Below are 26,788 nucleotides of genomic sequence, written 5' to 3'. Positions count from 1 at the left end.
TCCATGCTTTTTAAGATTTTCCTTTTCAAAAATAACAGAAATAAATCCCTAAACAGGAACAATGGCTAACATCACAAATACCTGTGTAACTTCAATCCTGAAACAAACTAACTAACATAAACGTTCATAGTTTTACATTTGCTCTCTATAATCTTTAAATAAAAAAGGGGTATTATAGAAAAAAAATCAGCATTTCTATTTCTAGACTCATTTTCCTCCCTCCAAGTACAAGCACCCTTAGGAACCTATACTTTACACTATAAATAAGCAAGGTTTACTAAGCATCTCCTTGTATTTAAATCATGTCCTGTCCTAAATTCTAAAAAGTATTAAAGTATGTCATCCTCATGTCTCCCCCAGGAGGCAGTGCATTAGTGCAAGTACAGCCAGGCTCAATGGCCCAATGTACTGAGCTCTTGGAGGTTGGCTGAATAGTGCCCCCAAGAGTTGTGCAGGTCTAATCCCCAGAACCTGTGAATGGTACCTGACAAGGCAGAGGGACACTGCAGGTATGAGGAAGTTAAGGACCTTGAGATAGGGAGATTATCCTAGATGATCTTCTTGGGTCCAATTTCATTACAAGGGTCCTTATAAGAGGGATGTGGGAGGGTGGGTGTGATAGAGAGAAGAAGGAGGGAAGGAAGAATAGGTCAGGGAGCAGAAAAGATGCTACACTGGTGGAATTGGAGATGGAGGAGAGAGCCAGAAGTCAAAGAATGCAGGCAGAATCTAGAAACTGGAAAAGCTAGGAACAGGGACCAGAAATGAAAAGAGGAATGCAGGCCTGCTGACACATTTTAGACTCTTGCTCTCCAGAACAAGAAGGGAATGATTTTGTATTACTTTAATCCACTGTGTCTATGGTAAGTTGTTACAGGTTCAATAGGAAATGAATCTTCTCCATTATCTCGGTTGATTATGCAGCCAGGGCCCTATCTCCTCTGGCTGTCCACCCGGGCCTGCACAGTCCTTAGATGCTAATAGAGGGACATCGGTGCTTTTCATTATACTCAGGTAGGGGCTTGTCTGTGTCCGTTTAAGGGCGTCTTCCAGCTGTACCAGGCCTCAGCCAACAGGACCAGCAGGACCAAGAGAATCAGGCCAGCCAGGCTCAGCCGGACTTGATTCTCTGCAGAAGGATGCCAAGCAGTAGGCTCTGAGAGAAAAGGATAGAAGGTTACAGAGGGGGCACCAAGGCCGTTCCACTAACGTACTGCAGAAAAAGAGTACATTTCTCCATCTACTGGCTCTGGCATGTAGCCAGCCCAGTCCAACCTGTCAGATAAGCAATTACTTACTTTTCTTTCCTCCTGTCATTGTGGGCATGGTCGTGATCCCTTGAGGGAATCCTTGGGTCAAGAAAGACAGGAGTGGGGAACAGGGTGCCTCCAATCTGGCCCACTGGAGACCTGCTTGCTCTTTCCTTGCTAGTTCCCTCTGATTAAACCATGGACTCAGCAAACAGGAATGGCCTCCTTGACATTCTATGTACACGTGAAGCTTCTGTCTGCCTCATGCCTTTTGCACCCGCTATTCTCTCTGCCTCTGTGCTCCTTCTACAAAGATTAGCAGTTACTCACCAGGAGAAGGTCTGGGCTTCACGACATCAGGATCGTGAGGAGCTTCTGCATGGGATGAAATGGGAATGGTTTTGTTTCTCTCTGCCTAGGCTCCCTTCTACCCAGATTCCCCATGACTACACTGCCCTACCCCAGCCCTCTGGGCATGTGGTAGGAGGGCTGCATTGTGGGTGTTGGGAGTGAGTTCCTCAGAGCTTCCTGTATAAGCAGATGGTGGTGACACCATCTTCCCACCCAACGGTCCTCCTTTTCCCAATCACTGCTCCACTGGGACAGTGTCGGTCTCCAGGAGGGGACATGATGATGGGCGGGCTTAGGCTTCCTCACCTCTGACCTGAAGCTGCAATGGATCACTGGGGTGAGACCACAGATAGGGGTAATAGCGCAGGACATCACAGCATCTGGAAGTCCCGGCCTATGCTGAGGATACTTGATTCAAGAGGAGCAAGGTACCTTCACACACGGCACAGTTTCTGAGTGCTCTCTCGGACCTCACCACAATCACAAAGCACAGAAGTGTTGACTCCGTTTCTTAGAAAATGGGAAAGAGCTTTGACCACCTCATACTACTAGATGATGAAGGACTCGGAAATGGAAATTTGTATCAATATAGAGATCAGCTCGTGATGGCCTGCAGACCAAACCTGGCACATCACTGTTATCGTGTGGCCCTCGAACTCAGAATGGATGTTACATTTTTAAACTGTTGAAACAAATTGAAAGAGGAACAATATTGTGCAACACATAGAAGCTCTCTGGTATCCAAATTTCAGTGCCCGTACATAACGTTTTGTGGGAACATGACCTTGTTCGCTGGCTTCTGTATATGGTCCGTGGTGGCTTTGGTGCTACAAAGTCAGAGCTGAGTAGTTGCGAAAGAGAACAGACACTCACAAAGCTGAAAACCTCTACTATCTGGCCTGTTATGGGAAATATTTGCCGACCTGTGAAGTAGAGGAAGAACAGCACAGGAAAAAGCTAGCAGAGATAAACGCAGAGTGTGGTGATAGCAGAGCCGAGGGGAGAGCTCATTTCAAGAACCAAAAATTCAGCAGTTATATTGAAATTTGTGGAAAAAGTATGCATTTGCACTGCGAAAAAGCAGCCACAGACAACACATAAAGAATTGCGTTGGCTAGATTCCCATAAAACATGGCTAGATTCCAATAAAAATTTTTTTTAACCAAATAGGCAGTGAGCTGGATTTAACCCTCAGATCATAGCCTCCCAATCTCTATTCTACCAATCTCTTACGTGTTTTGTCCCCAATAGATTTTGTTTGCGTGCGTATTTGTGTTATCCTTTAGGACTCCCTGCTCCCTCTATCCACAGTGCCTGGATTATCTAGTCTACTTGCTTTGTGATCTTTAGGCTCAGCAATTCCACACCTGTATCTCCAGTCCTGCACGCTCTGGTTCAAGAATTATAAAGCTAACGTCCAGGGGTACATTTCCCCTAGGATGATGCCCAGCCAACTCAAAAGCAACAAATCCAAGCGAAAACCTCTCACCTTCCGCGCCACCCTTGGAAACTCCTCATGCGTCTATTTCTCCATGAACAGTCCCCCAATGCAGCCACATCACAGGCACAGATAGAGACATGACTTGGGACTGGAATCAAGTTCATAGTAAATTCTTCTCAGCACATAGGCAAGGAGTGACAACAGCCACACCACAGAAGGTCTTGTCTCAACAGTCCTTAATCCTGTACAGAATTTGCTTCTATATATGTGGGGAAAATGATGCTCAGAGGGGGGAAAAGACTTACCCAGGGGGACTCAGTGAATTAATTGTAGAAACAGCTCTCATAATTTTTGTGTCCTCAAGCCCAGTGTTGGGAGGAAGCCTCCAGAGAACCAAGTTGAGTCCAGAACCCCCTAGAACAGATATCCTGAGCTGATACTATGAGTATTTGTCCTTCTGGGAGTAGGGCGCAGTGGGTGACCGGCTATGAATCCTAGACGCTCTCAGAAATATTGGGAATGTTCATCAACGACGAATGGTATCTATGGGCATTATTGATTTGATTTGCAATTCATAGACCCTCTAACCTTCTGCTGATCCTTGTGGAGAGCAACCTCCTTTATCTGATCGCTCCCTGCCTCCAGCCATCAGAAGCCCTCTGAAAAAGCTCGCTCTATCTCTGGTAAAAAATCCTTTTACTCCAAATCTGAGAGAAGAGAAAATGGAAAGTCTTTGTTTCAGTTTTGCACCTAATCTTGGTTACTCACCAGTTGAAGGTCTGGGCTTTGTGGAATATGGATCTCCAGGAGCTCCTGCAAATGGGACTGAAATCAGAGTGGTTTTCTTCCTCTCATCTACCTGAATGTTTTTTCAGTTTTACATCTAAGCTCAGTTACTCACCAGTTGAATGTCTGGATGTCGTGGGATCAGGACCTTCAGGAGCTTCTGCAAATGGGGCTTAAAAGAGAGGGGTTTTCTTTCTCTCTGCTCAGTCTCCCTTCTACCCAGCTTCCCCACGACTACACTGCACTTTCCCGGCCCCCGGGCATGTGGTAGGAGGGCTGCATGTGGATGGGCAGTGAGCTCCTCAGAGCTTCCTGTCGAAGCAGACGGTGGTGACACCGCCTTCCCACCTCACTCTCCTACTTTTCCCAATCACTGCTCCACCTGGACAGTGTTGGTTTCCAGGAGGGGACATGAGGATGGGTGCACTGGGGCTTCCTCACCTCTGACCTGAGGCTGCAATGGGTCACTGACATGAGACCACACATAGGGGTAATAATGGAGGGCACCGTAGCATGTGTAGGTCCTGGCCTGTGTGGAGGAGACGTGATTCAAGAGGAAGATGGCCTGATGTCCACCATCCTGGGGGGTGGAGCTTTGGTTCTGGATGGCGTGAACTTCATCTTCTTCGATAAGAATAAATGCATCAAACTTGAATCTTGAGAAACACTGCAACTTCACATTCTCCCCTGAAGCCACCCGGGTGCCAGTCATGCTTGAGAGGGAGGGTTTGTCATAAGCTCCTGAGAAAGAAGGAAGTTTGGTGACAAAGGGCAGGACCACAAACATGCATTGTCCCTTTTTGTTCCCCAGGAGCAGACAGGGCTCTGGTTTCTATCCCCTTGTCCCGCCCTGAGGAATCTGTCTTTGCATCATCCTTGATTCCTTCCTAAGGATAGGAGTTGTTGTCCTGTGTGCTTTTGTGTCTGCAAAGTCTGGTTCTTCCCTCTGTAAAGGAGTCAGTCCTGGCTCTGCTGCCTCTGTGTACACTCACCGGTCATCACCAGCTGCAGGGTGTCACTGAACTGGGACCAGCTGTCTCCGCTCTGATAGGAGCAGTGGTACAGCCCTGTCCCGTCTGGTGTCATCTGTGCAATATGCAAAGTATTGGTAGTCTTAGACAGCAGTTGTTTCTCTGTGTGTGAGCGCTCAGGGCTTCCCACTTTAGATATGACATATGCTGTAGCTTCTGCAGGCCCTTGGCACTGGATACTCACTGGTTCCTTGGACAGAACCATGGATTCAGGCACAGCTGTGATATCAGGTCGGGGGAGATTTCCTAGAAGAAAGGGAACAGGTAACAGACATACAGGTGAGTCTGTTCTTCACACCATCCATCCACTTCATCTCCTCTTACAGCCACTGGTCAGAATGTTGAGTCCGCTCCTCTCAGCTGCCAAGAGAGCTGATATCTGGCCTAAACCGGGAGAAGGGACTTGGGCGTATTAAGAGGAATACTTACTGTTCTGTGCCTGAGTGCACTGGCCTGGATACAGCCCTGGAAGGCAACAGCAGGTGAGACAGCTCAGCCTTCTAGAACCGGCAGCCCTGCCCCCTGTAGCCTTGTATTTGTAGCTGGGCCCCTCTCTCCCAGACTCACCAAGACAGAGCAGGGTGGGAAGAACCAGGGACATGGTGCTGCGTCCCAGTTGTCCTGCTGGCCCCAGTGATGTGCTTTTATGAGGAACAGATAACTCTGCAAGTGACACAGACCTCCAGGAAGTGTGGGTGACCCCACTCTCACCACCAGAGTGAAGACAATCCACATCCTCTTTCCTCCTCCTGGGTGGGGCTTGCAGAATTGCCTGACATCATAAGACGTAATTATCTGAACTCCAGACTACAATCAGTCCAGGCTGATCCCTACTTTCTGTGCATGGTTCCACATGAGCACTTTAAACTTTCTGTATAAAGTGAGTGGTAAGTGAGATCAGAAGCAACGAGCAGGACAGAAATAATTTCCTGCCTGTGATTTGCTCTGAAATAGCAAGTGAGCTCATGGCTCTTGCTTCTTAATGCTGATCTTCTGTCTCTTTCTGTACAGCAGGGGACAATGATAATGAATTTCTGAAAAGCTGTACTCACAGTGTGTGCACATTGTCCAGAACAAGCGTTGCTAGAGAGACAACAGCATAACTGTTCGTTCTTCCTCTACCTCTGTCAATAGTCCCCACATATTGTTGGCTCCTATTCTGTTGAAGGGTGTAAATGATGAACCTAAAGAAGGTACTTTTGTGGATGTTGTCACACCTTTATTCTTAAACTATCACACTGGCTGAACCTTACTGAGTAGCTGTGCCATCCAGTCTTCTGGATCAATATGTAATTTTGATTTAAAATCTTTCCCTCATTCCTCCTCCATTAGGCGCTCTTCTCCACAAATCTGAAATAATTTAGTCCTAACCCTTACTTCGTTTACATTTTATGAAAATTACGTGGCAGAAGATTGCGTATGTATAACCTTCACAAAAATGGTGGTAGGTTGAGTCATTGCTCTTGTTATTATTATATATGTTTTCCAATTATTTTCTTCAGGTAGTAATGGTCTACAACATCATGTAATTTCAGGTGTACATTATTATTTATCTGTATAGACTGCCACATGCTCATCACCCATAGTCCAGTTTTTATCCATCACCATACATATGTCCCCTTTACCCCTTTGCCCTTCCCACCACCCACTTCCTCTCTGGTAACCACTAATCTGCTTTCTTTATCCAAGTGTTTGCTTATCTTCCACATATGAGTGAAATCATGCAGTGTTTGTCTTTGTCTGTCTGGCTTATTTCATTTAACATCATACCCTCAAGATCCATCTATGCGGCTGCAAATGGGATGCTTTGTCTTTTTTTATGGCTGAGTCGTATTCCATTGTTTATTTATTCCACGTCTTCTTTATCCATTCATCAGTTGACGGGCACTGGGTTACTTCTACGTCTTGGTTATAGCTAATAATGCTGCAATGAACATAGGGGTGCATGTCCTTTTGAATTGTTGATTTCAAGTTCTTTGGATAAATACCCAGTAAGGGCTCTATCCAGTTGATAGCAATATTGTATAGTATTTCTATTTTTAATCTTTTGAGAAATCTCCATACTGTTTTCCATAGTGGCTACACCAGTTGGCATTCCTACCAGCAGTGTATGAGGGTTCCCTACTCTCCACCTCCTCTCAAACATTTATTATTTTTTTGCCTTGATAATTATAGCCATTCTAACAGGTATACAGAGATAGCTCATTGTAGTTTTGATTTGTATACCCCTAATAATTAGTGACATTGAACATCTTTTCAAGTGCCTGTTGGTCATCTGTATATCTTCTTTGGAAAAATGTCTGTTCATATGCTCTGCTCATTTTATGATCGGGTTGTTTGTTTTTTGTTCTTGAGTTGTATGAGTTCTTTATATATTTTGGAAATTAAGCCCTTGTTTGATATATGATTTGCAAGTATTTTCTCCCTGTTGGTTGGTTGTCTTTTCGTTTTGTTCATGGCTCCTTTGACTTGTAGAAGCTTTTGAGTCTGATGTAGTCCCACTTGTTTATTTTTTCTTTTGGTACCCTTGCCTGAGTCGACATGGTATTCGAAAAGATACTGCAAAGACCAATGTGAAAGATTGTATTGCCTATATTTTCTTCTAGGTGTTTTACGGTTTCAGGTCTTACATTCAAGTCTTGAATCCATTTTGAGCTAACTTTTGTGCATGGTATAAGATAATGGTCTACTTCCATTCTTTTGCATGTAGCTGTCCAGTTTTCCCAACATCATTTATTGAAGAGACATTCCTTTTCTCATTGTGTGTTCTTGGCTCCTTTGTCAAAGATTATGTGTCCAAAGATGTGTGGATTTATTTCTGGACTCTCAATTCTGTTCCCTTGGTCTGTGTGTCTGTTTATCTGCCCCTACCGTGCTGTTTTGCTTACTATAGCCTTGTATTTTATTTTGAATCAAGGAGGGTGATACCTCCAGTTTTGTTCTTTTTTCTCAGGATTGCTTTGGCTATTGGAGGTCTTTTGTTGTTCCATATAAATTTTAGGATTCTTTGTTCTATTTCTGGGAAAGATGCCATTGGGATCTGAATGGGATTGCATTGACATTGAATCTGCAGTTTGCTTCATGTAATATGGACTTTTTACCTGAGTTTATTCTTCCAATCCATGAGCACAGAATATCTTTTCATTTCTTTATGTCATCAGTGATTTCTTTCAATAATGTCTTATAGTTTTCAGTGTTTAGGTCTTTCCCCCCCTTGGTTAAATTTATTCCTATTTATTATGTTCTTTTTTGTTGGGATTGTAACGCGGATTGTATTTTTGATTTGTCTTTCTGATAGTTCATTGTTAGTGTTTAAAAACGCTAATGATATTTGTATTTTGATTTTGTATCCTGCAACTTCACTGAATTCATTAAATTTTTAACATAGTTTTTTGGTGGATTCATTAGGGTTTTCTATGTATAGAATCTAGTCATCCACAAAAAGTGACAGTTTTCCTTCTTTTTTTCCAATTTGGATCCCTTCTATTTCTTTTTCTTGCCTAGTTCCTGTACCTAGGACTTCCAATACTATGTTGAATAACAGTGGTTAGAGCAGGGACCCTTGTCTTGTTCTTGTTCTTAGTGGGATATCTTTCAGTTTTCCTCCATTGATTATGGTTTTTGCTGTGGGTTTGTCATATATGGCCCTTATTATATTGAGGTACTTTCTTTCTATGCCCATTTTGTTTAGAATTTTTGTCATAAATGAATGTAGGATCTTGTCAAATGCTTTCGCTCCATCTATTGAGAGGATTACGTGATTCCTAGTCTTCATTTTGTCAATGTGATGTATCAAATTGATTAATTTGTGGATGTTGAACCATCCCTGCATCCCTGAATAAATCTTGCTTGGTTGTGGTGTATGACCTTTTAATGCTTTGTTGTATCGATTTCTTAATATTTTGTTAAAGATTTTTGCATCTATGTTCGTCAGCGATATTGGTCTGTAATTTTCCATTTTGGGTTGTCCTTGTCTGGTTTGGGTGTCAGGGTAATGTTGGCCTTCTAAAATGTGTTGGGAAGCATACTGCCCTGTTCAAGTTTTCAGCATAATTTGAAAAGGATAGGTATTGAATCTTGTTTGAATGGTTTGTATAATTCACCAGAGAAGCTGTCTGGTCTGGACTTTGTTTTTTGGGAGGTTTTTGATTACTGTTTCAATCTCTTTGCTAGGGATTGGTCTATTCAGATTCTCTGTTTCTCCTTAATTCAGTTGTTGAAGGCTATATTATTCTAAAAATTTATCCATTTCTTATAGGTTATCCAGTTTGTCAGCATATAGCATTTCATAGTATTCTTTTACAATCCTTTGTATTTCTGTATTGTCGGGTGTAATTTCTACTCTTTCATTTTTGGTTTTATTTCTTTGAGTCTTCTTTCTTTTTTCCTTAGTGAGTCTGGCTAAAGATTTGTCAATTTCGTTTATCTTCTCAAAGAACCAGCTTTTTTCATTCATACTTTCTATTTTTTTTTTTTTTTTTTTTTTAGTTTCTATTTCGTTTATTTCTTTTCTGGTTTTTATTATTTTCTTCCTTCCTCTGACTTCCTGTTTTGTTTGTTCTGCCTTTTCTGGTCTTTTAGGCATAGGATCAGCTTGTTTATTGGAGATTTTTCTTGTTTCTTGTGGTAGGCCTGTATTGCTGTACCTTTCCCCATTAATAGTGCTTTTGCTGCATTCTGTAAGGTTTTTTTTTTTTATTAGTGTTTTAATGGTTTCTCACATTGTGAAATTTTGGGTTGTACATTTTTGTTTGTCCATCACCATATATATGACTCCCTTCACTCCTTGTGCCCACCCCCCCACCCCCACTGCCCCTGGTAACCACAGTCCAGTTTTCTCTGTCCATGTGTTGGTTTATATTCCACATATGAGTGAGATCATACAGTGTTTGTCTTTCTCTTTCTGGCTTATTTCACTTAACATAGTATGCTCCAGGCCCATCCATGTTGTTGCAAATGTGACGATTTTGTCTTTTTTATGGCTGAGTAGTATTCCATTGAATATATATACCACATTTTCTTAACCCAATCGTCAGTCGAGGGACACTTAGGTTGCTTCCACTTCTTGGCAATGGTGAATAATGCTACAATGAACATAGGGGTGCATAAGCCTCTTTGGATTGTTGATTTCAGGTGCGTTGGATAGATTCCCAGTAGTGGAATGGCTGGATAATAGGGCATCTCTATTTTTAATTCTTTGAGGAATCTCCATACCGTTTTCCATAGAGGCTGCACCAATTTGCATTCCCACCAGCTGTGTATGAGGGTTCTTGTTTCTCCACTTCCTCTCCAACATTTGTTGTTTTTTGTCTTGGTGATTATAGCCATTCTAATGGGCGTGAGGTGGTATCTTAGTGTTGTTTTGATTTGCATTTCCCTGATGATTAGTGATGTTGAACATCTTTTCATGTGCCTGTTGGCCATCTGTATATCTTCCTTGGAGATGTGTCTGTTCATTTCCTCTGCCCATTTTTTGATCAGGTTGTTTGTTTTTTTGTTGTTCAGTTGTGTGAGTTCTTTATATATTATGGAGATCAACCCCTTGTCAGATGTATGTTTTGCAAATATTCTCTCCCAGCTGGTTGGTTGTCTGTTCATCTTGATTCTGGTTTCATTTGTCTTATAAAAGCTCTTTAATCTGATAAAGTCCCACTTGTTTATTTTTTCTTTAGTTTCCCTAGTCTGGGTAGGCATGTCATCTGAAAAGATTCCTTTATGACCAATGTCAAATAGTGTGTTGCCTATATTTTCTTCTATGAGTTTTATAGTTTCAGGTCTCACTTTCAGGTCTTTGATCCATTTTGAGTTAATTTTTGTGAATGGCGATAGCACATGGTCCACTTTCATTCTTTTGCATGTGGCTGTCCAGTTTTCCCAACACCATTTATTGAAGAGACTTTCCTTTCTCCATTGCATGTTCTTAGCACCTTTATCGAAAATTAGCTGTCCGTATATGTGTGGTTTTATTTCTGGGCTTTCAATTCTGTTCCATTGATCTGTGTGTCTGTTTTTGTAACAGTACCATGCTGTTTTGATTACTGTTGCTTTGTAGTATGTTTTGAAGTCAGGGATTGTAATGCCTCCTGCTTGGTTCCCTTTTCTTAGGATTTCTTTAGCTGTTCGGGGTCTTTTGTTGCCCCATATAAATTTTAGTATTCTTTTTTCTATTTCTGTGAAGAATGTCCTTGGGATTCTGATTGGGATTGCATTGAATCTGTAGATTGCTTTAGGTTATATAGACATTTTAACTATGTTTATTCTTCCAATACACGTGCATGGGATACTTTCCATTTCTTTATGTCATCATGGATTTCTTTCAATAATGTCTTGTAGTTCTCATTGTATAGGTCCTTCACCTCCTTGGTAAGATTTATTCCTAGGTATTTTATTCTTTTTGATGCAATTGTAAATGGTATTATCTTTTTGAGCTCTCTTTCTGTTAGTTCGTTATTAGCATACAGAAATGCAACTGATTTTTGTAGATTGATTTTGTACCCTGCAACTTTGCTGTAGTTCTTGATTGTTTCTAATAGTTTTCCAACAGATTCTTTAGGATTTTCTATATATACAATCATGTCATCTGCAAATAGTGAGAGTTTCACTTCTTCGTTACCTATTTGGATTCCTTTTATTCCTTTTTCGTGCCTAATTGCTCTGGCCAAAACCTCTAGTACTATGTTCAACAGGAGTGGTGAGAGTGGGCAGCCCTGCCTCGTTCCTGTTCTCAGAGGAATGACTTTCAGTCTTTCCCCGTTGAGTACGATGTTGGCTGTGGGTTTGTCATATATGGCCTTTATTATGTTGAGATACTTTCCTTCTATTCCCATTTTATTGAGAGTTTTTATCATAAATGGATGTTGTATCTTGTCAAATGCCTTCTCTATGTCTATTGAGATGATCATGTGGTTTTTATTGTTTGTTTTGTTGATGTGATGTATCACGTTGATTGATTTGCGGATGTTGAACCATCCCTGCGTCCCTGGTATAAATCCCACTTGATCATGGTGTATGATCTTTTTAATGTATTGTTGTATTCTGTTTGCCAATATTTTGTTGAGGATTTTTGCATCAATGTTCATCAGCGATATTGGCCTGTAATTTTCTTTCTTTGTATTGTCTTTGTCTGGTTTTGGTATCAGGGTGATGTTGGCCTCATAGAATGATTTAGCGAGTGTTCCATCTTCCTCTATTTTTTTGGAATAGTTTGATAAGGATGGGTCTTAAATCTTCTTTGAATGTTTGGTAAAATTTACTGGAGAAGCCATCTGGTCCTGGACTTTTATTTTTTGGGAGGTTTTTGATTACTATTTCAATCTCTTTACTTGTTATTGGTCTATTCAGATTCTCCATTTCTTCTTGGTTCAATTTTGGGAGGTTGTATAAGTCTAAGAATTTATCCATTTCTTCTAGATTGTTCAATTTGTTGGCATATAATTTCTCATAGTATTCTCTTATAATTCTCTGTATTTCCGTGGTATCCATTGTAATTTCTCCTCTTTCATTTCTAATTTTACTTACTTGAGCCTTTTCTCTTTTTTTCTTAGTAAACCTGGCTCAGGGTTTGTCGATTTTGTTTATCTTCTTGAAGAACCAACTCTTTGTTTCATTAATCCTTTCTACTGTTTTTTTGGTCTCAATTTCATTTATTTCTGCTCTGATTTTTATTATTTCTCTCCTTCTGCAGGCTTTGGGCTTTGTTTGTTCTTCTTTTTCTAGTTCTGTTAGGTGTAATTTAAGGTTGCCTATTTGGGCTTTTTCTTGTTTGTTAAGGTGGTCTTGTATCACTACGAGTTTCCCTCTCAGGACCTCTTTTGCTGCATCCCATACGGTTTAATATGGCATATTATCATTTTCGTTTGTTTCCAGATAGTTTTTGATTTGTCCTTTAATTTCATCAATGATCCATTGGTTGTTCAGTAACATGTTGTTTAATCTCCACATTTTTGTCACTTTCCCAGTTTTTTTTCATGGTTCATTTCCAGTTTCATAGCCTTATGGTCTGAAAAGATGCTTGTTATGATTTCAATCTTCTTAAATTTATTGAGGCTTGCTTTGTTTCCCAACATATGTTCTATCCTAGAGAATGTTCCATGCGTGCTTGAGAAGAATGTGTAGTCAGCTGTTTTTGGATGGAGTGCTCTGTGTATGTCTACTAGGTCCGTCTCGTCCAGTTTTTCATTTAAGTCTACTATCTCTTTATTGACTTTTTGTCTGGATGATCTATCCATTGATGTAAGTGGGGTGTTAAGATCCGCTACTATTATTGTGTTGTTGTTAATGTCTCCTTTTAGGTTTGTTAATAGTTGCTTTATGTACATTGGTGCTCCTATGTTGGGTGCATATATATTTATCAGTGATATGTCTTCTTGATGGAGTGACCCTTTTACCATTATATATTTCCCTTCTTTGTCTTTCTTAACCTGTTTTATCTTGAAGTCTACTTTGTCTGATATGAGTATGGCAACACCTGCTTTCTTTTGTTTGCCATTAGCTTGGAGTATTGTCTTCCATCCTTTCACTCTGAGCCTGTGCTTGTCTTTATTGCTAAGATGTGTTTCCTGAAGGCAGCATATTTTTGGGTCTTGCTTTTTAATCCATCCTGCCACTCTGTATCTTTTGATTGGAGAGTTCAATCCATTTACATTTAGGGTAATTATTGATATATGAGGGCTTAATATTGCTGTTTTGTCACTTATTTTCTGGTTCTTTTGCATTTCCTTTGTTTCTTGTCCCATTTGTTTCAGACTGCCAATTCAGTTTGGTTGTTCTGTCTTATAACTCTTCTAGTTTTCTCTTTCTTTATCATATGTGGTTTTGTTTTAATTATTTGTTTAGTGGTTACCTTGAGGTTTGGGCAAAAAATCTTGTGTATGAGATAGTCCATTATCTGATGACCTCCTATTTCCTTATACTAAGTCTATTCAATCACTTTCCTCTTCCCCTTCTAAGTTGTTCTTGTTATACCTTATTCTATTTTGTGTTGTGGCTGTGTGTTTACAGTGATGAGGTTAAATTTATTTTTGGTGAGTTTCTTCCTTTGATCTTTGAATTTAGTATTTAAGTGGTTGCTATCCTATTCCGGTAAAGATCTACTATTTTTCTGAGTTTGTCTACCTACTTTTCTCCTGGCTCCAAGCTTTGTGTTCCCTTTCTCTTCCTTTTTTCAGGCCTGAGGGCCTTCTTGAGTATTTCTTGTAGTGGGGGTCTCGTGGCCATGAACTCCCTTAGCTTTTGTTTATCTGGGAGAGTTACTATTTCTCCATCATATTTGAAGGATATTTTTGCTGGATAGAGTATTCTTGGCCTAAAGTTTTTGTCTTTCAGTATTTTGAATATATCATTCCAGTCTCTTCTAGCCTATAAAGTTTCTGTTGAGAAATCCGCTGAGAGCCTGATGGGAGTTCCTTTGTATTTTATTTTTTGTTTTTGTCTAGCTGCCCTTAATATTGTTTCTTTGTCGTTGACACTGGCTAGCCTTACCACTAGGTGTCGTGGTGAAGGCCTTTGTCTGTTAATGTATATAGGTGAACTGTTGGCTTCGCTTACTGGTATTTCCTGCTCCTACCCCAAATTTGGGAAATTCTCAGCTATTATTTCCTTGAATAGGCTCTCTCTTCCTCTTTCCCTCTCTTCTCCCTCAGGAATACCTATAATTCTTATGTTACATTTTCTAATAGAGTCAGATATTTCTCAGAGTCTTTCTTCATTTCTTTTTAGTCTTAGTTCTCTCTCCTCTTCCATCTGGAGCATATCTGTATTCCTAGCCTCTAAAGTGCTAATTCTTTCCTCCATATTGTCAGCTCTGTTCTTTAAAGATTCCAGATTCTCCTTTATCTCCTCCATTGTGTTCTTCATCTTCATCAGCACTGATTGGTTTTTCTTTATGATTTCAATCTCTTTTGTGAAGAAACTCCTAATCTCATTGAATTGTTTGTCTGTGTTGTCTCGTATTTTGTTGAGTGTTTTTGTGATAGCTATTTTGAAATCTCTGTCATTTAGATTATGGATTTCTGTGTCTTTGGGGTTGATTTCTGGGTGCTTGTCATTTTGTTTCTGGTCTGGTGATTTCATATATTTTTGCATTGTGGTTCCTGTGTTGGTTTTGTTTTTCCTCATCCTGGAAATCTCTGGTTGCAATTTCCACCTACCACCACTGTCTGGTGGTAAAGGCCTGTGTAGTCTAAGCCCCCTGCGCTCTGCCCCAGTTTTTCTGCTGCGATCCGCAGTTTTTTTTTTTTTCCCGCTGCGATCCACGGGTCCGGTGGTTTGATCAGGTCTGCCGTGGATCGTTTGGTCTGGTCTGTCATGGATCTCTTGGTCTGGTCTGCCGCGGATCACTAGGTCTGGTCTGGTCGGTTGAGCTGCAGGGTCTGGTTTGCGGGGAAGGGAGAGCTCTCTCTTTTGCCCTCTGGGTCCCTGACGTGGGAGGCTTCTCATTTGCCCCTCTTTATCCACTCTCTGGGGTGTTCAGATATTGATGGTAGCCCTGTGGCTCTTCTGAGTCCTCTGCGCGGGAGTTTCCCACTGGCTGAGAGAGTCCAAAGAGCTATAGTTTCCCTGCTGAGGGCCGCCCCTCCCCCCTCTCTAGGAGCTGCACGGACCGGGATTGCTGATCTGATGGGGAGGGAGAGGAGTTCTCCTTACCTCTCCTCACTTCCTCTGGGGGCCCAGCACATTCCGTTCTCAGATGCACAGCAGTGTGGATCTTTCCGCTCTAGCTTTTCACTGTCTGGGATTCCGTTGTTGGTCTGTGACTCTTTCTTTTGTTGTATCTTGTCGGGGGAAGAGTTCACGGGAAATCTCACTCCGCCATGATGCTGACGTCACTCTCTGTAAGGTTTTTTATATTGTGTTTTCCTTTTCATTTGTCTGTGGGTATTTTTTGATTTCTCCATTTATTTCTTCATTGATCGAACAGTTGTTCAGTAGCCTGTTTCTTGGTCTCCACATATTCGTGACTTCCCATCTTTTTCTTCCATTTGATTTCTAGTTTCATAGTACTGTATCTGGAAAAGATGCTTGATATTTCAATTTTCTTAAATTTATGGAGGCTTGCTTTGTTTCTGAACATATGTCTGTCTTTGAGAATGTTCCATGTACACTTGAAAAGAATATGTATTCTGCTGTTTTTGGATGGAATGTTCTGTGTATATCTATTAAATCCAGTCATCCAGCCTAGTGTTTCATTAAGGCCACTCTTTCCCTGTTGACTTTCTGTCTGGATGATCTATCCATTGACATACGTGTGGTGTTGAGGTCCCCTACTGTTATTATGTTGCTGTTAATTTCTCCCTTAAGGTCTGCTAATAGTTGCTTAATGTACTTTGGTGCTCCTGTTTTAGGTGCATATATATTCATAAGTGTTATGCCTTGGTGGAATGTTCCTTTTATCATTATATAGTGCTCTTGTTTGTCTTTCATTATCTGTTTTATCTTGTAGTCTGCTTTGTCCTATATAGTATTGCAAGACACACGTTCATTTGTTTGCCATTTGCTTGGAGTATCATCTTCCCTCCCTTCACTCTGATCCTATGTTTGTCTTTAGAGCTGAGATGTGTTTCCTGGAGGCAGCATATTGTTGTGTCTGTTTTTTTATCAGTTCAGGCACTGTGTGTCTTTTGATTGGTGAATTCAATCCATTTATGTTTAGAGTGATTATTGATGTATGAGGGTTTAATACTGCCATCTTTTTTTTTGTTTTCTGGTTGTTCTGTATTCGCACTGCTACTTTTCCCCTGTATTTCTGTCTGCCATTTCAGTTTGGTGGTTTTTTGTGCCGGTTTTCTCTTTATTTATGATTTGTGATTCTGATCCAATTTTTTTTATTGACATTTTAATAGTTTATAACATTGTGAAATTTTGCGTTGTACATTTTTGTTTGTCCATCACCATATATATGTCTCCCTTCACCCCTTGTGCCCACCACCCACCCCCATTTCCCTTGGTAACCACAATACAGTTTTCTCTGTCCATGTGTTGGTTTATATTCCAGATCTGAGTGAGATCATACAGTGTTTGTCTTTGTCTTTCTGGCTTACTTCACTTAACATATTACCTTCCAGGCCCATCCATGTTGTTGCAAATGGGACAATTTTGTCTTTTTTATGGCTGAGTAGTATTCCGTTGTATATATATACCACATCATCTTGATCCAATCATCAGTCGAGGGACACTTAGTGTGCTTCCACTTCTTGGCTATAGTGAATAATGCTGCAATGAACATAGGGGTGCATAAGCCTCTTTGGATTGTTGATTTCAGGTTCGTTGGATAGATTCCCAGTAGTGGGATGGCTGGATAATAGGGCATCTCTATTTTTAATTCTTTGAGGAATCTCCATACCGTTTTCCATAGAGGCTGCACCAGTTTGCATTCCCACCATCTGTGTATGAGGGTTTCCATTTCTCCACATCCTCTCCAACATTTGTTGTTTTTTGTCTTGGTGATTATAGCCATTGTAACAGGCGTGAGGTGATATCTTAGTGTTGTTTTGAATTGCCTTTCCCTGATGGTTAGTGATGTTGAACATCTTTTCATGTGCCTATTGGTCATCTGTATATCTTCTTTGGAGAAGTGTTGTTCATTTCCTCTGCCCATTTTTTGATCGGATTTTTTTTGTTGTTGTTGTTCAGTTGTGTGAATTCCTTATATATTATGGAGATCAACCCCTTGTCAGATGTATGTTTTTCAAATATTCTCTCCCAGCTAGTGGATTGTCTGTTCATCTTTATTCTGGTTTCATTTGTCTTGTAGAAGCTCTTTAATCTGATAAAGTCCCACTTGTTTATTTTTTCTTTAGTTTCCCTAGTCTGGGTAGGCATGTCATCTGAAAATATTCCTTTATGACCAATGTCAAATAGTGTGTTGCCTATATTTTCTTCTATGAGTTTTATAGTTTCAGGTCTCACCTTCAGGTCTTTGATCCACTTTGAGTTAATTTTTGTGAATGGCGATAGCACATGGTCCACTTTCATTCTTTTGCATGTGGCTGTCCAGTTTTCCCAACACCATTTATTGAAGACACTTTCCTTTCTCCATTGCATGTTCTTAGCACCTTTGTCGAAAATTAGCTGTCCGTATATGTGTGTTTTTATTTCTGGGGTTTCAATTCTGTTCCATTGATCTGTGTGTCTCTTTTTGTACCAGTACCGTGCTGTTTTGATTACCATTGCTTTGTAGTATGTTTTCAAGTCAGGGATTGTGATACCTCCAGCTTTGTTCTTTTTTCTTAGGATTGCTTTAGCTATTCGGGGTCTTTTGTTGCCCCATATGAACTTTAGTATTCTTTTTTCTATTTCCGTGAAGAATGTCATTGGGATTCTGATTGGGATTGCATTGAATCTGTAGATTGCTTTAGGTAATATAGACATTTTAACTATGTTTATTCTTCCAATCCATGTGCATGGGATGTCTTTCCATTTCTTTATGTCATCCTCGATTTCTTTCAATAGTGTATTGTAGTTTTCATTGTATAGGTCTTTCACCTCCTTGGTAAGATTTATTCCTAGGTATTTTATTCTTTTTGATGCATTGTAAATGGTATTATCTTTTTGAGCTCTCTTTCTGTTAGTTCATTATTAGCATACAGAAATGCAACTGAGTTTTGTAGATTGATTTTGTACCCTGCGACTTTGCTGTAGTTGTTGATTATTTTTAATAGTTTTCCAACGGATTCTTTAGGGTTTTCTATATATACAATCATGTCATCTGCAAATAGTGAGAGTTTCACTTCTTCATTGCCTATTTGGATTCCTTTTATTCCTTTTTCTTGCCTAATTGCTCTGGCCAAAACCTCCAGTACTATGTTGAATAGGAGTGGTGAGAGTGAGCAGCCCTGTCTCATTCCTGTTCTCAGAGCAATGGCTTTCAGTCTTTCCCACTTGAGTATGATGTTGGCTGTGGGTTTGTCATAAATAGCCTTTATTCTGTTGAGGTACTTTCATGCTATACACATTTTATTGAGAGTTTTTATCATAAATGGATGTTGTATCTTGTCAAATGCCTTCTCTATGTCTATTGAGATGACCACGTGGTTTTTATTCTTTGTTTTGTTGATGTGGTGTATCACGTTGATTGATTTTTGGATGTTGAACCATCCCTGTGTCCCTGGTATAAATCCCACTTGATCATGGTGTATGATCTTTTTAATGTATAGCTGTATTCAGTTTGCCAATATTTTGTTGAGGATTTTTGCATCTATGTTCATCAGTGATATTGGCTTGTAATTTTTCTTCTTTTTATTGTCTTTGTCTGGCTTTGTTATCAGGGTAATGTTGGTCTCATAGAATGATTTAGGATGTGTTCCATCGTCCTCTATTTTTTGGAATAGTTTGATAAGGATGGGTATTAAATCTTCTTTGAATGTTTGGTAAAATTTACTGGAGAAGCCATCTGGTCATGGACTTTTATTTTTTGGGAGGTTTTTGATTACCATTTCAATCTCTTTACTTGTGATTGGTCTATTCAGATTCTCTATTTCTTCTTGGTTCAGTTTTGGGAGGTTGTATGAGGCTAAGAATTTATCCATTTCTTCTAGATTGTCCAATATGTTGGCATATAATTTCTCAGTATTCTCCTACGATCCTCTGTATTTCTGTGGTATCCATTGTAATTTCTCCTCTTTCATTTCTAATTTTATTTACTTGAGCCTTTTCTCTTTTTTTCTTAGTAAACCTGGCTCAGGGTTTGTCGATTTTGTTTATCTTCTTGAAGAACCAACTCTTTGTTTCATTAATCCTTTCTACTGTTTTTTTGGTCTCAATTTCATTTATTTCTGCTCTGATTTTTATTATTTCTCTCCTTCTGCAGGCTTTGGGCTTTGTTTGTTCTTCTTTTTCTAGTTCTGTTAGGTGTAATTTAAGGTTGCCTATTTGGGCTTTTTCTTGTTTGTTAAGGTGGTCTTGTATCGCTATGAGTTTCCCTCTCAGGACCTCTTTTGCTGCATCCCATACGGTTTAATATGGCATATTATCATTTTCGTTTGTTTCCAGATAGTTTTTGATTTGTCCTTTAATTTCATCAATGATCCATTGGTTGTTCAGTAACATGTTGTTTAATCTCCACATTTTTGTCACTTTCCCAGTTTTTTTTCATGGTTCATTTCCAGTTTCATAGCCTTATGGTCTGAAAAGATGCTTGTTATGATTTCAATCTTCTTAAATTTATTGAGGCTTGCTTTGTTTCCCAACATATGTTCTATCCTAGAGAATGTTCCATGCGTGCTTGAGAAGAATGTGTAGTCAGCTGTTTTTGGATGGAGTGCTCTGTGTATGTCTACTAGGTCCGTCTCATCCAGTTTTTCATTTAAGTCCACTATTTCTTTATTGACTTTTTGTCTAGATGATCTATCCATCGATGTAAGTGGGGTATTAAGATCCCCTACTATTATTGCATTGTTGTTAATGTCTCCTTTTAGGTTTGTTAATAGTTGATTTATGTACATTGGTGCTCATATGTTGGGTGCATATATATTTATAAGTGATATGTCTTCTTGGTGGAGTGACCCTTTTATCATTATATATTTCCCTTCTTTGTCTTTCTTAACCTGTTTTATCTTGAAGTCTACTTTGTCTGACATGGATGTGGCAACACCTGCTTTCTTTTGTTTGCCATTAGCTTGGAGTATTGTCTTCCATCCTTTCACTCTGAGCCTGTGCTTGTCTTTAGAGCTGAGATGTGTTTCCTGAGGCAGCATATTGTTGGGTCTTGCTTTTTAATCCATCCTGCCACTCTGTATATTTGATTGGAGAGTTCAATCCATTTACATTTAGGGTAATTATTGACATATGAGGGCTTAATGTTGTTGTTTTGTCACTTACTTTCTGGTTCTTTTGCATTTCCTTTGTTTCTTGTCCTATTTGATTTGGACTGCCAATTCAATTTGGTTGTTCTGTCTTATGACTCTTCTAGTTTTCTCTTTGTTTATCATATGTGATTTTGTTTTGATTATTTGTTTAGTGGTTACCTTGAGGTTTGTATAAAACATCTGTGTATGTGATAGTCCATTATCTGATGACCTCCTATTTCCTTATGCTAAATCAATTCAATCACTTTCCTTTTCCCCTTCTAACTCGTTCTTGTTATAATTTATTCCATCTTGTGTTGTGGCTGTGTGTTTACAGTGATGAGGTTAAATTTATTTTTGGTGAATTCCTTCCTTTGATCTTTGATTTTGGTATTTAAGTGGTTGCTAACCTATTCTGGTAAAGATCTACTATTTTTTCTGTGTTGTTCTACCTATTTTTCTCCTTGCTCCAAGCTTTGTATTCCCTTTCTCTTTTTTTCAGGCCTGAGGGCCTTCTTGAGTATTTCTTGTAGTGGGGGTCTTGTGGCCATGAACTCCCTTAGCTTTTGTTTATCTGGGAAAGTTACTATTTCTCCATCATATTTGAAGGATATTTTTGCTGGATAGAGTATTCTTGGCTGACAGTTTTTGCCTTTCAGTATTTTGAATATATCATTTCAGTCTCTCCTAGCCTGAAAAGTTTCTGTTGATAAATCTGCTGAGAGCCTGATGGGAATTCCTTTGTACATTATTTTTTGTTTTTGTCTAGCTGCCCTTAATATTGTTTCCTTGTCATTGACTTTGGCCAGTCTTACCACTACATGTCGTGGAGTTGGTCTTTGCCTGTTGACATATTTAAGTGATCTATTGGCTTCGCTTACTGGTATTTCCTGCTCCTTTCCCAGATTTGGGAATTTCACAGCTATTATTTCCTTGAATAGTCTCTCTGTTCTTCTTTCACTCTCTTCTCCCTCAGGAATACCTATAATTATTATGTTACATATCCTAATAGAGTCATATATTTCTCGGAGACTTTCTTCATTTCTTTTTAGTCTTAGTTCTCTCTCTTCTTCCATCTGGAGTATATCTGTATTCCTATCCTCTATAATGCTAATTCTTTCCTCCATATTGTCAGCTCTGTTCTTTAAAGATTCTGTATTCTCCTTTATCTCCCCATTCTGTTCTTCATCTCCATCAGTAGTGACTGGTTTTTCTTTATGATTTCAATCTCTTTTGTGAAGAAACTCCTCATCTCATTGAATTGTTTGTCTGTGTTGTCTCATATTTCATTGAGTTTTTTTATGATAGCTATTTTGAAATCTCTGTCATTTAGGTTATGGATATCTGTGTCTTCAGGGTTGGTTTCTGGGTGCTTGTCATTTTCCTTCTGGTCTGGTGATTTCATGTACCTTTGCATTGTGGTTCCTGTATTGGCTTTGTTTTTCCTCACCCTGAAATATCTGGTTGCAATGTCCATCCACTACCACTGTGTGGGGGTAAAGGGCTGTGTAATCTAAGCCCCCTGTGCTCTGCCTCGGCTGTTTGCTGTGATCCGCTGGCTGCTTGGTCTGGTCTGGTGGGCTGAGCTGCAGTGTCTGGCTTGTGGGGGGGGCCTCTCTCTTTTGCCTGCTGAGTCCCTGGCGTGGGGGGCTTCTTGCTTGCTCCTTGTTATCCACTCTCCTGGGGTGCTCAGATGTTGATGGTACCCCATAGCAGTTCTGAGTCCTCTGTGTGGGAGTTTCCCACTGGCTGAGAGAGCCCAAAGAACTAGTTTCCCATCAGAGGGCCGCGCCTTCCTCCTCCCTGTGAGCCGTGCGGACCGGGATCGCTGATCTGATGGGGAGGGAGAGGAGTTTTCCTTACCTCTCCCCACTTCCTCAGGGGGCCCAGCACGTTTTACTCTCAGATGTGTGGCAGTGTGGATCTTTCCGACCTTGCTTTTTCCTATCTAGGATTCTGTTGTTGGTCTGTGACTGTTCCTTTTGTTGTATCTTATCAAGCGAAGAATTTACAGGAAAGCTCACTCCTCCATGATGCTGACGTCATGCTCTGTTCCAATTTTTGTTCTGTGGTTATCATGAGGTTTATATAAAAGATCTCATAGATGAGATAGTCCTTTTTCTGATAGCCTGTTATCTCCATTGGCCTATGCAGGTTCCATCCCTTTCCTCTTCCCTTTCTTTGTTTTTGTTGTTACAAGTTATTCTTTATTGTGTTGTTAGATTGTGCTCAAATTTAAGTTGTTATTGTTATTTTTGATGCTTTCTTTTCCTTCATCTTTTATGTTGTAATTAATTGTTTGCTAACCACTTCTGATATACAGCTGCAATTTTCTGATTCTGCTTGTCTAATTATCACCTTGCTCAAAGCTTTCTAAACCTTTTCCTTTTGGTTTCAGGTAGGAGGGCTCCCTTCCTCATTTCTTATCTCAGGTCTAGTGGTGATGAACTCCCACAGCTTTTGTTTATCTGGGAAAACTTTTATTTCTCCATCATATTGAAGGATAATTTCACTGGGTAGAGTATTCTTGGCTGATAGTTTTTCTCTTTCAGTATTTTGAATATATCATTCCACTCTCTCCTAGCCTGTAAGTTTTCTGCTGTGAAATGTGCTGAAAGCCAGATGGGGGCTCCTTTGTAGGTTATTTTCTTCTCTCTTGCTTCCCTTAATATTTTTTCTTCATCATTGACTTTTGCTAGTTTTAATCTGATATGCCTTGGACAAGGTCTTTTTGCATTGGTGTAATTAGGAGTTCTATTAGCTTCATCTACTTGTATGTCCAGGTCCTTCTCCAGGTTTGAGAAGTTCTCAGCTATTATTTCTTTGAATAAGCTCTGCTCCTTTCATCCTCTCTTCTTCCTCTGGAATATCTATAATCCTTATGTTACTTTTCCTAAATGAGTCAGATATTTGTTGAAGAACTTTTCCTTTTTAAAAACATCTTATAGCTCTCTCCTGGTCCACCTGGATCATTTCTATGTTTCTATCTTCTAGCTCACTGAAACTCTCCATCATAAGGTCTGATCTATTTTTTATGCTTTGTGCATCATTTTTTATCTCCTTAATTGAGTTCTTCATATCTAGAATTTCTGTTTGTAATTTTTTTAGAGCTTCAGTCTTTTTGATGAAGTATTCCTTCTGTTCATTAATTTTATTCCTGAGCTCATTGAACTGTCTTTCTGAGTTTTCTTGTAATTCATTGAGTTTCTTTATGACAGCTATTTTGAATTCTCTGTCAGTCATAGTGTATTCTTGTTTGACTTCAAGGTTGGTTTCTGGAGAGTTGTTATTCTCCTTCAGTTCTGCCATGTTACTGTAGTTCTTCATGGTGTTTGATGAATTGATCCACTGCTGGCACATTTCTGGTAGTAACCACCTTTACTACTTGGGTAAGGCTTTAGTTACTTTGGTTCTGTGTGGCTTCTGGCTGTATTTGAGAGCCTGCACTTGCCGCCCTCCATTGCCTCTGTTAGAGATGTCTTCAGTGCCGTTTTTGTGCTGCTCGTTTCTGTGAAGTTGGCGGTGCCTTGCTGCTTTCAATGTTTCTGGAGTCTCCGGTGTTGCCACTGGCATCTCTGGGTTGTGAACACTTCTGCTGCTTCTGGGGTTTTCTGCATTTTGTGTTCCCCAACTTGTGCTCTGCTTTCCGCGGTCTTGGGTGCTCCTGCCCCATGCACCACCTGTGCTTTTGCTTCTGGGTTATCTGGGGGTGCTGGCAGCACCACTGCCATGGTTTCTGGGTTCACAGGGGTCACGTATGCTGTCAGGTGCCCCCATTCTTGTATGCAGCCTCTGTTCCTTGTAGAGCTGTTGTTGGTGATGCTGCCACTGGGGACAGGGTCTCAGCTACTGCTGTGATCCGTGGGACATCAGTTTGCAGGTGCCACCTGCCACTGTTGGGGGAGGAGTAGTGGCTAAGCTGCAAGTGTTGAAGCTGCCCCTGCAGTCTCTGGTCACTGGTGCCTGCTGGTGTGATTTGTGAGACCTCAGGTTAGAGCATCCTGCTCCTGCAGGTGAAATCCACATTGGGCTGCTGTCCCTACTGCTGGAGAGATCAGCACCACTGCAAAGGGAGGAAGAGCGGCTGGGTCACTGGCACCACTCTGTGTCCTAAAGCCTCAGGACATGTGCATCCACCTGCCACCGCTGAGGGGGGCCAGGGTCACTGCCTCTGGTCTGTGGTGCTGGTGTGTGCTGATAGTCTGCTCTGAAACTTCAGATGAGAGTGCCCCACCCCTGCTGGGGAAATTTCTATCTTGGATGTAGGCCCTACTGCTGGAAAGACAGGTGCCAGTGGTGGGGGAGTTGGGAGGGGGCCAGGTCTCTGTTTCTGCTCTGTATCCTGAAACCTCAGGGTGTGTGCACCACCCACCAACCCTAGGAGGGGCAGGAGCCACAGCTTTTGGTTGTCAGTGCTGGCGCACATGCTGATGATCTACTCTGAGAATTGGGATCCGGGGACCCCACTCCTTCTGGGGAAACTCATGTCTTGGCTGTAGTCCCTACTGCTGGAAAAACCAGCCTGTTGCCAGGGGAGTGGGAGGGGAAAGGTTGCCAGCTCTGCTGTAGTCTGGAGCCTCAGGACATAAGTGTTACCCACCACTGCTGGGGGTGGGAAGGTGCAAAGCCATGAGTGCCCTGTTTGCCTTTATAGCCTGTGGTCACTGGTGGGTACACTGGTGTGAGGAACCACGTATGGGGTTGCTGCCACTGGTGGAGAGGGAGGTTGCTCTTCCTCTTGTTCCAATACATTCTGGAGATCCAGTCTATGCATCTTCAGACGTCTTGAGGCATGGATCACTCAGGCGTTCTGGTGTGCTGTGCAGGGAGTCCTTTTTGGGCCACTAGATGTCTGACTGGTGCAACTCTGAAGGGAGAGACAAAGGGAACCACTCACTCCACCATGATGCTAATGTGACTCCTGGGTTTAACTTTTTGGAGGACAGTCCATAAGACATGATTATTGAGTGCTAACACCTGCTGTATGTTTTGATACAGCCCCTGGACTGAGAATGACTTTTACATTTTTCAATGATTGAAAGAAATCAAAGGCAAATGAATATTTTATGACCCACGAAGACGATTTGAAATTCACTCTTTAGTGTCCTGTAAACAAAATTTCATAGGAACACGTCTATGCCCATGTGATTATGTGTCACCTACAGTTACTTCTGTTCAACAACAGCAGAATCAAGTGGTTACAAAGAAGATCAGATTACTCACAAAGCCCAACATATTTACTATTTGTCCTTTAGAAAAATGTTGCCATTTAGAACATGACAGTGACAACTAGAAGAGCCTGAGAAGGCATTCAGAGAAAACATCTTAGAAAAAATTATGCATATGCTGACACTGAGAAAAATGTAGGAATTAACCAGAAGAAGGGCAATTTGGTGAGGGAACAGCAGCCAGGAGCAGAGAGCTCTTAGAGAATGTAATCATGGGGCAGAGATGAGAACAAAGAACAAGTGATGTAACTTAGTATCTACATGTCTCTACAGAACACAGTATCCATCTGGGTTAAGTCTGAGGATATTTATTATTTATTTCAGTAGATTGGAGCTAAGCAATTCCGGAATAATTTCATCAATTTAACTGTAACAGGAGTCAGAGTTAACCATTCTGTGAGTCTGTTGTCTTAGTCCCATGCTTTTAAAGACGTTCCTTTTCAGAAAAAAGAAAAATAAGCCCTGAAAAGGAACAATGGCTAACATAACAAATACTTGTGTTACTTAATCACAAAACAAACCAACTAACTTAAATGTTCATACTTTTACATTTGCTTTCTATAATCCTTAAATTAAAAATAAGGGATATTATTGAAGAAAAAAATCAGCATTTCTATCCCTACATCTACTATTCTCCCTCCAAGTACAAGCAGTCTTAGGAATCTACACTTTACCATATACGTAAGCAAGGTTTATTAAGAATCTCTCTATTTAAATCATGACCTGTCCTAAATTCTACAGAGTATTATAATAGTTAAACCCCATCTGTACCCTTGGAGGTAGTACACAAGTGCAAATACAGCCAGGTTCAATGGCCAAATTTACTGAGCTCCAGGAGGTTGGCTGAATAGTGCCCCCTAGAGTTGTGCATGTCTAATCTCCAGAACCTGTGAATGGTACCTGACATGGCAAAGGGATG

At 40.5% G+C, this 26,788-nt stretch overlaps 1 protein-coding gene across 1 annotated transcript in view; it reads right to left on the bottom strand.

The window, feature by feature from the left end:
• The window catches only part of LOC131397423 (leukocyte immunoglobulin-like receptor subfamily B member 4), a 78,455-nt gene that overhangs the window by 10,696 nt on the left and 40,971 nt on the right, over positions 1 to 26,788 (bottom strand). Inside the window, exon 5 of the mRNA XM_058530273.1 lies at positions 3,977 to 4,000. Within this exon, the coding sequence (XP_058386256.1) occupies positions 3,977 to 4,000 (24 nt within the window). The remainder of the gene's footprint in view (positions 1 to 3,976; positions 4,001 to 26,788) is intronic.

Source organism: Diceros bicornis, chromosome 34 (genome assembly GCF_020826845.1).
Source record: "Diceros bicornis minor isolate mBicDic1 chromosome 34, mDicBic1.mat.cur, whole genome shotgun sequence".
Taxonomy (NCBI): domain Eukaryota; kingdom Metazoa; phylum Chordata; class Mammalia; order Perissodactyla; family Rhinocerotidae; genus Diceros; species Diceros bicornis.
Note: the sequence above shows the minus strand (reverse complement) of the source record. Positions and strands in the feature narration are given on the sequence as shown.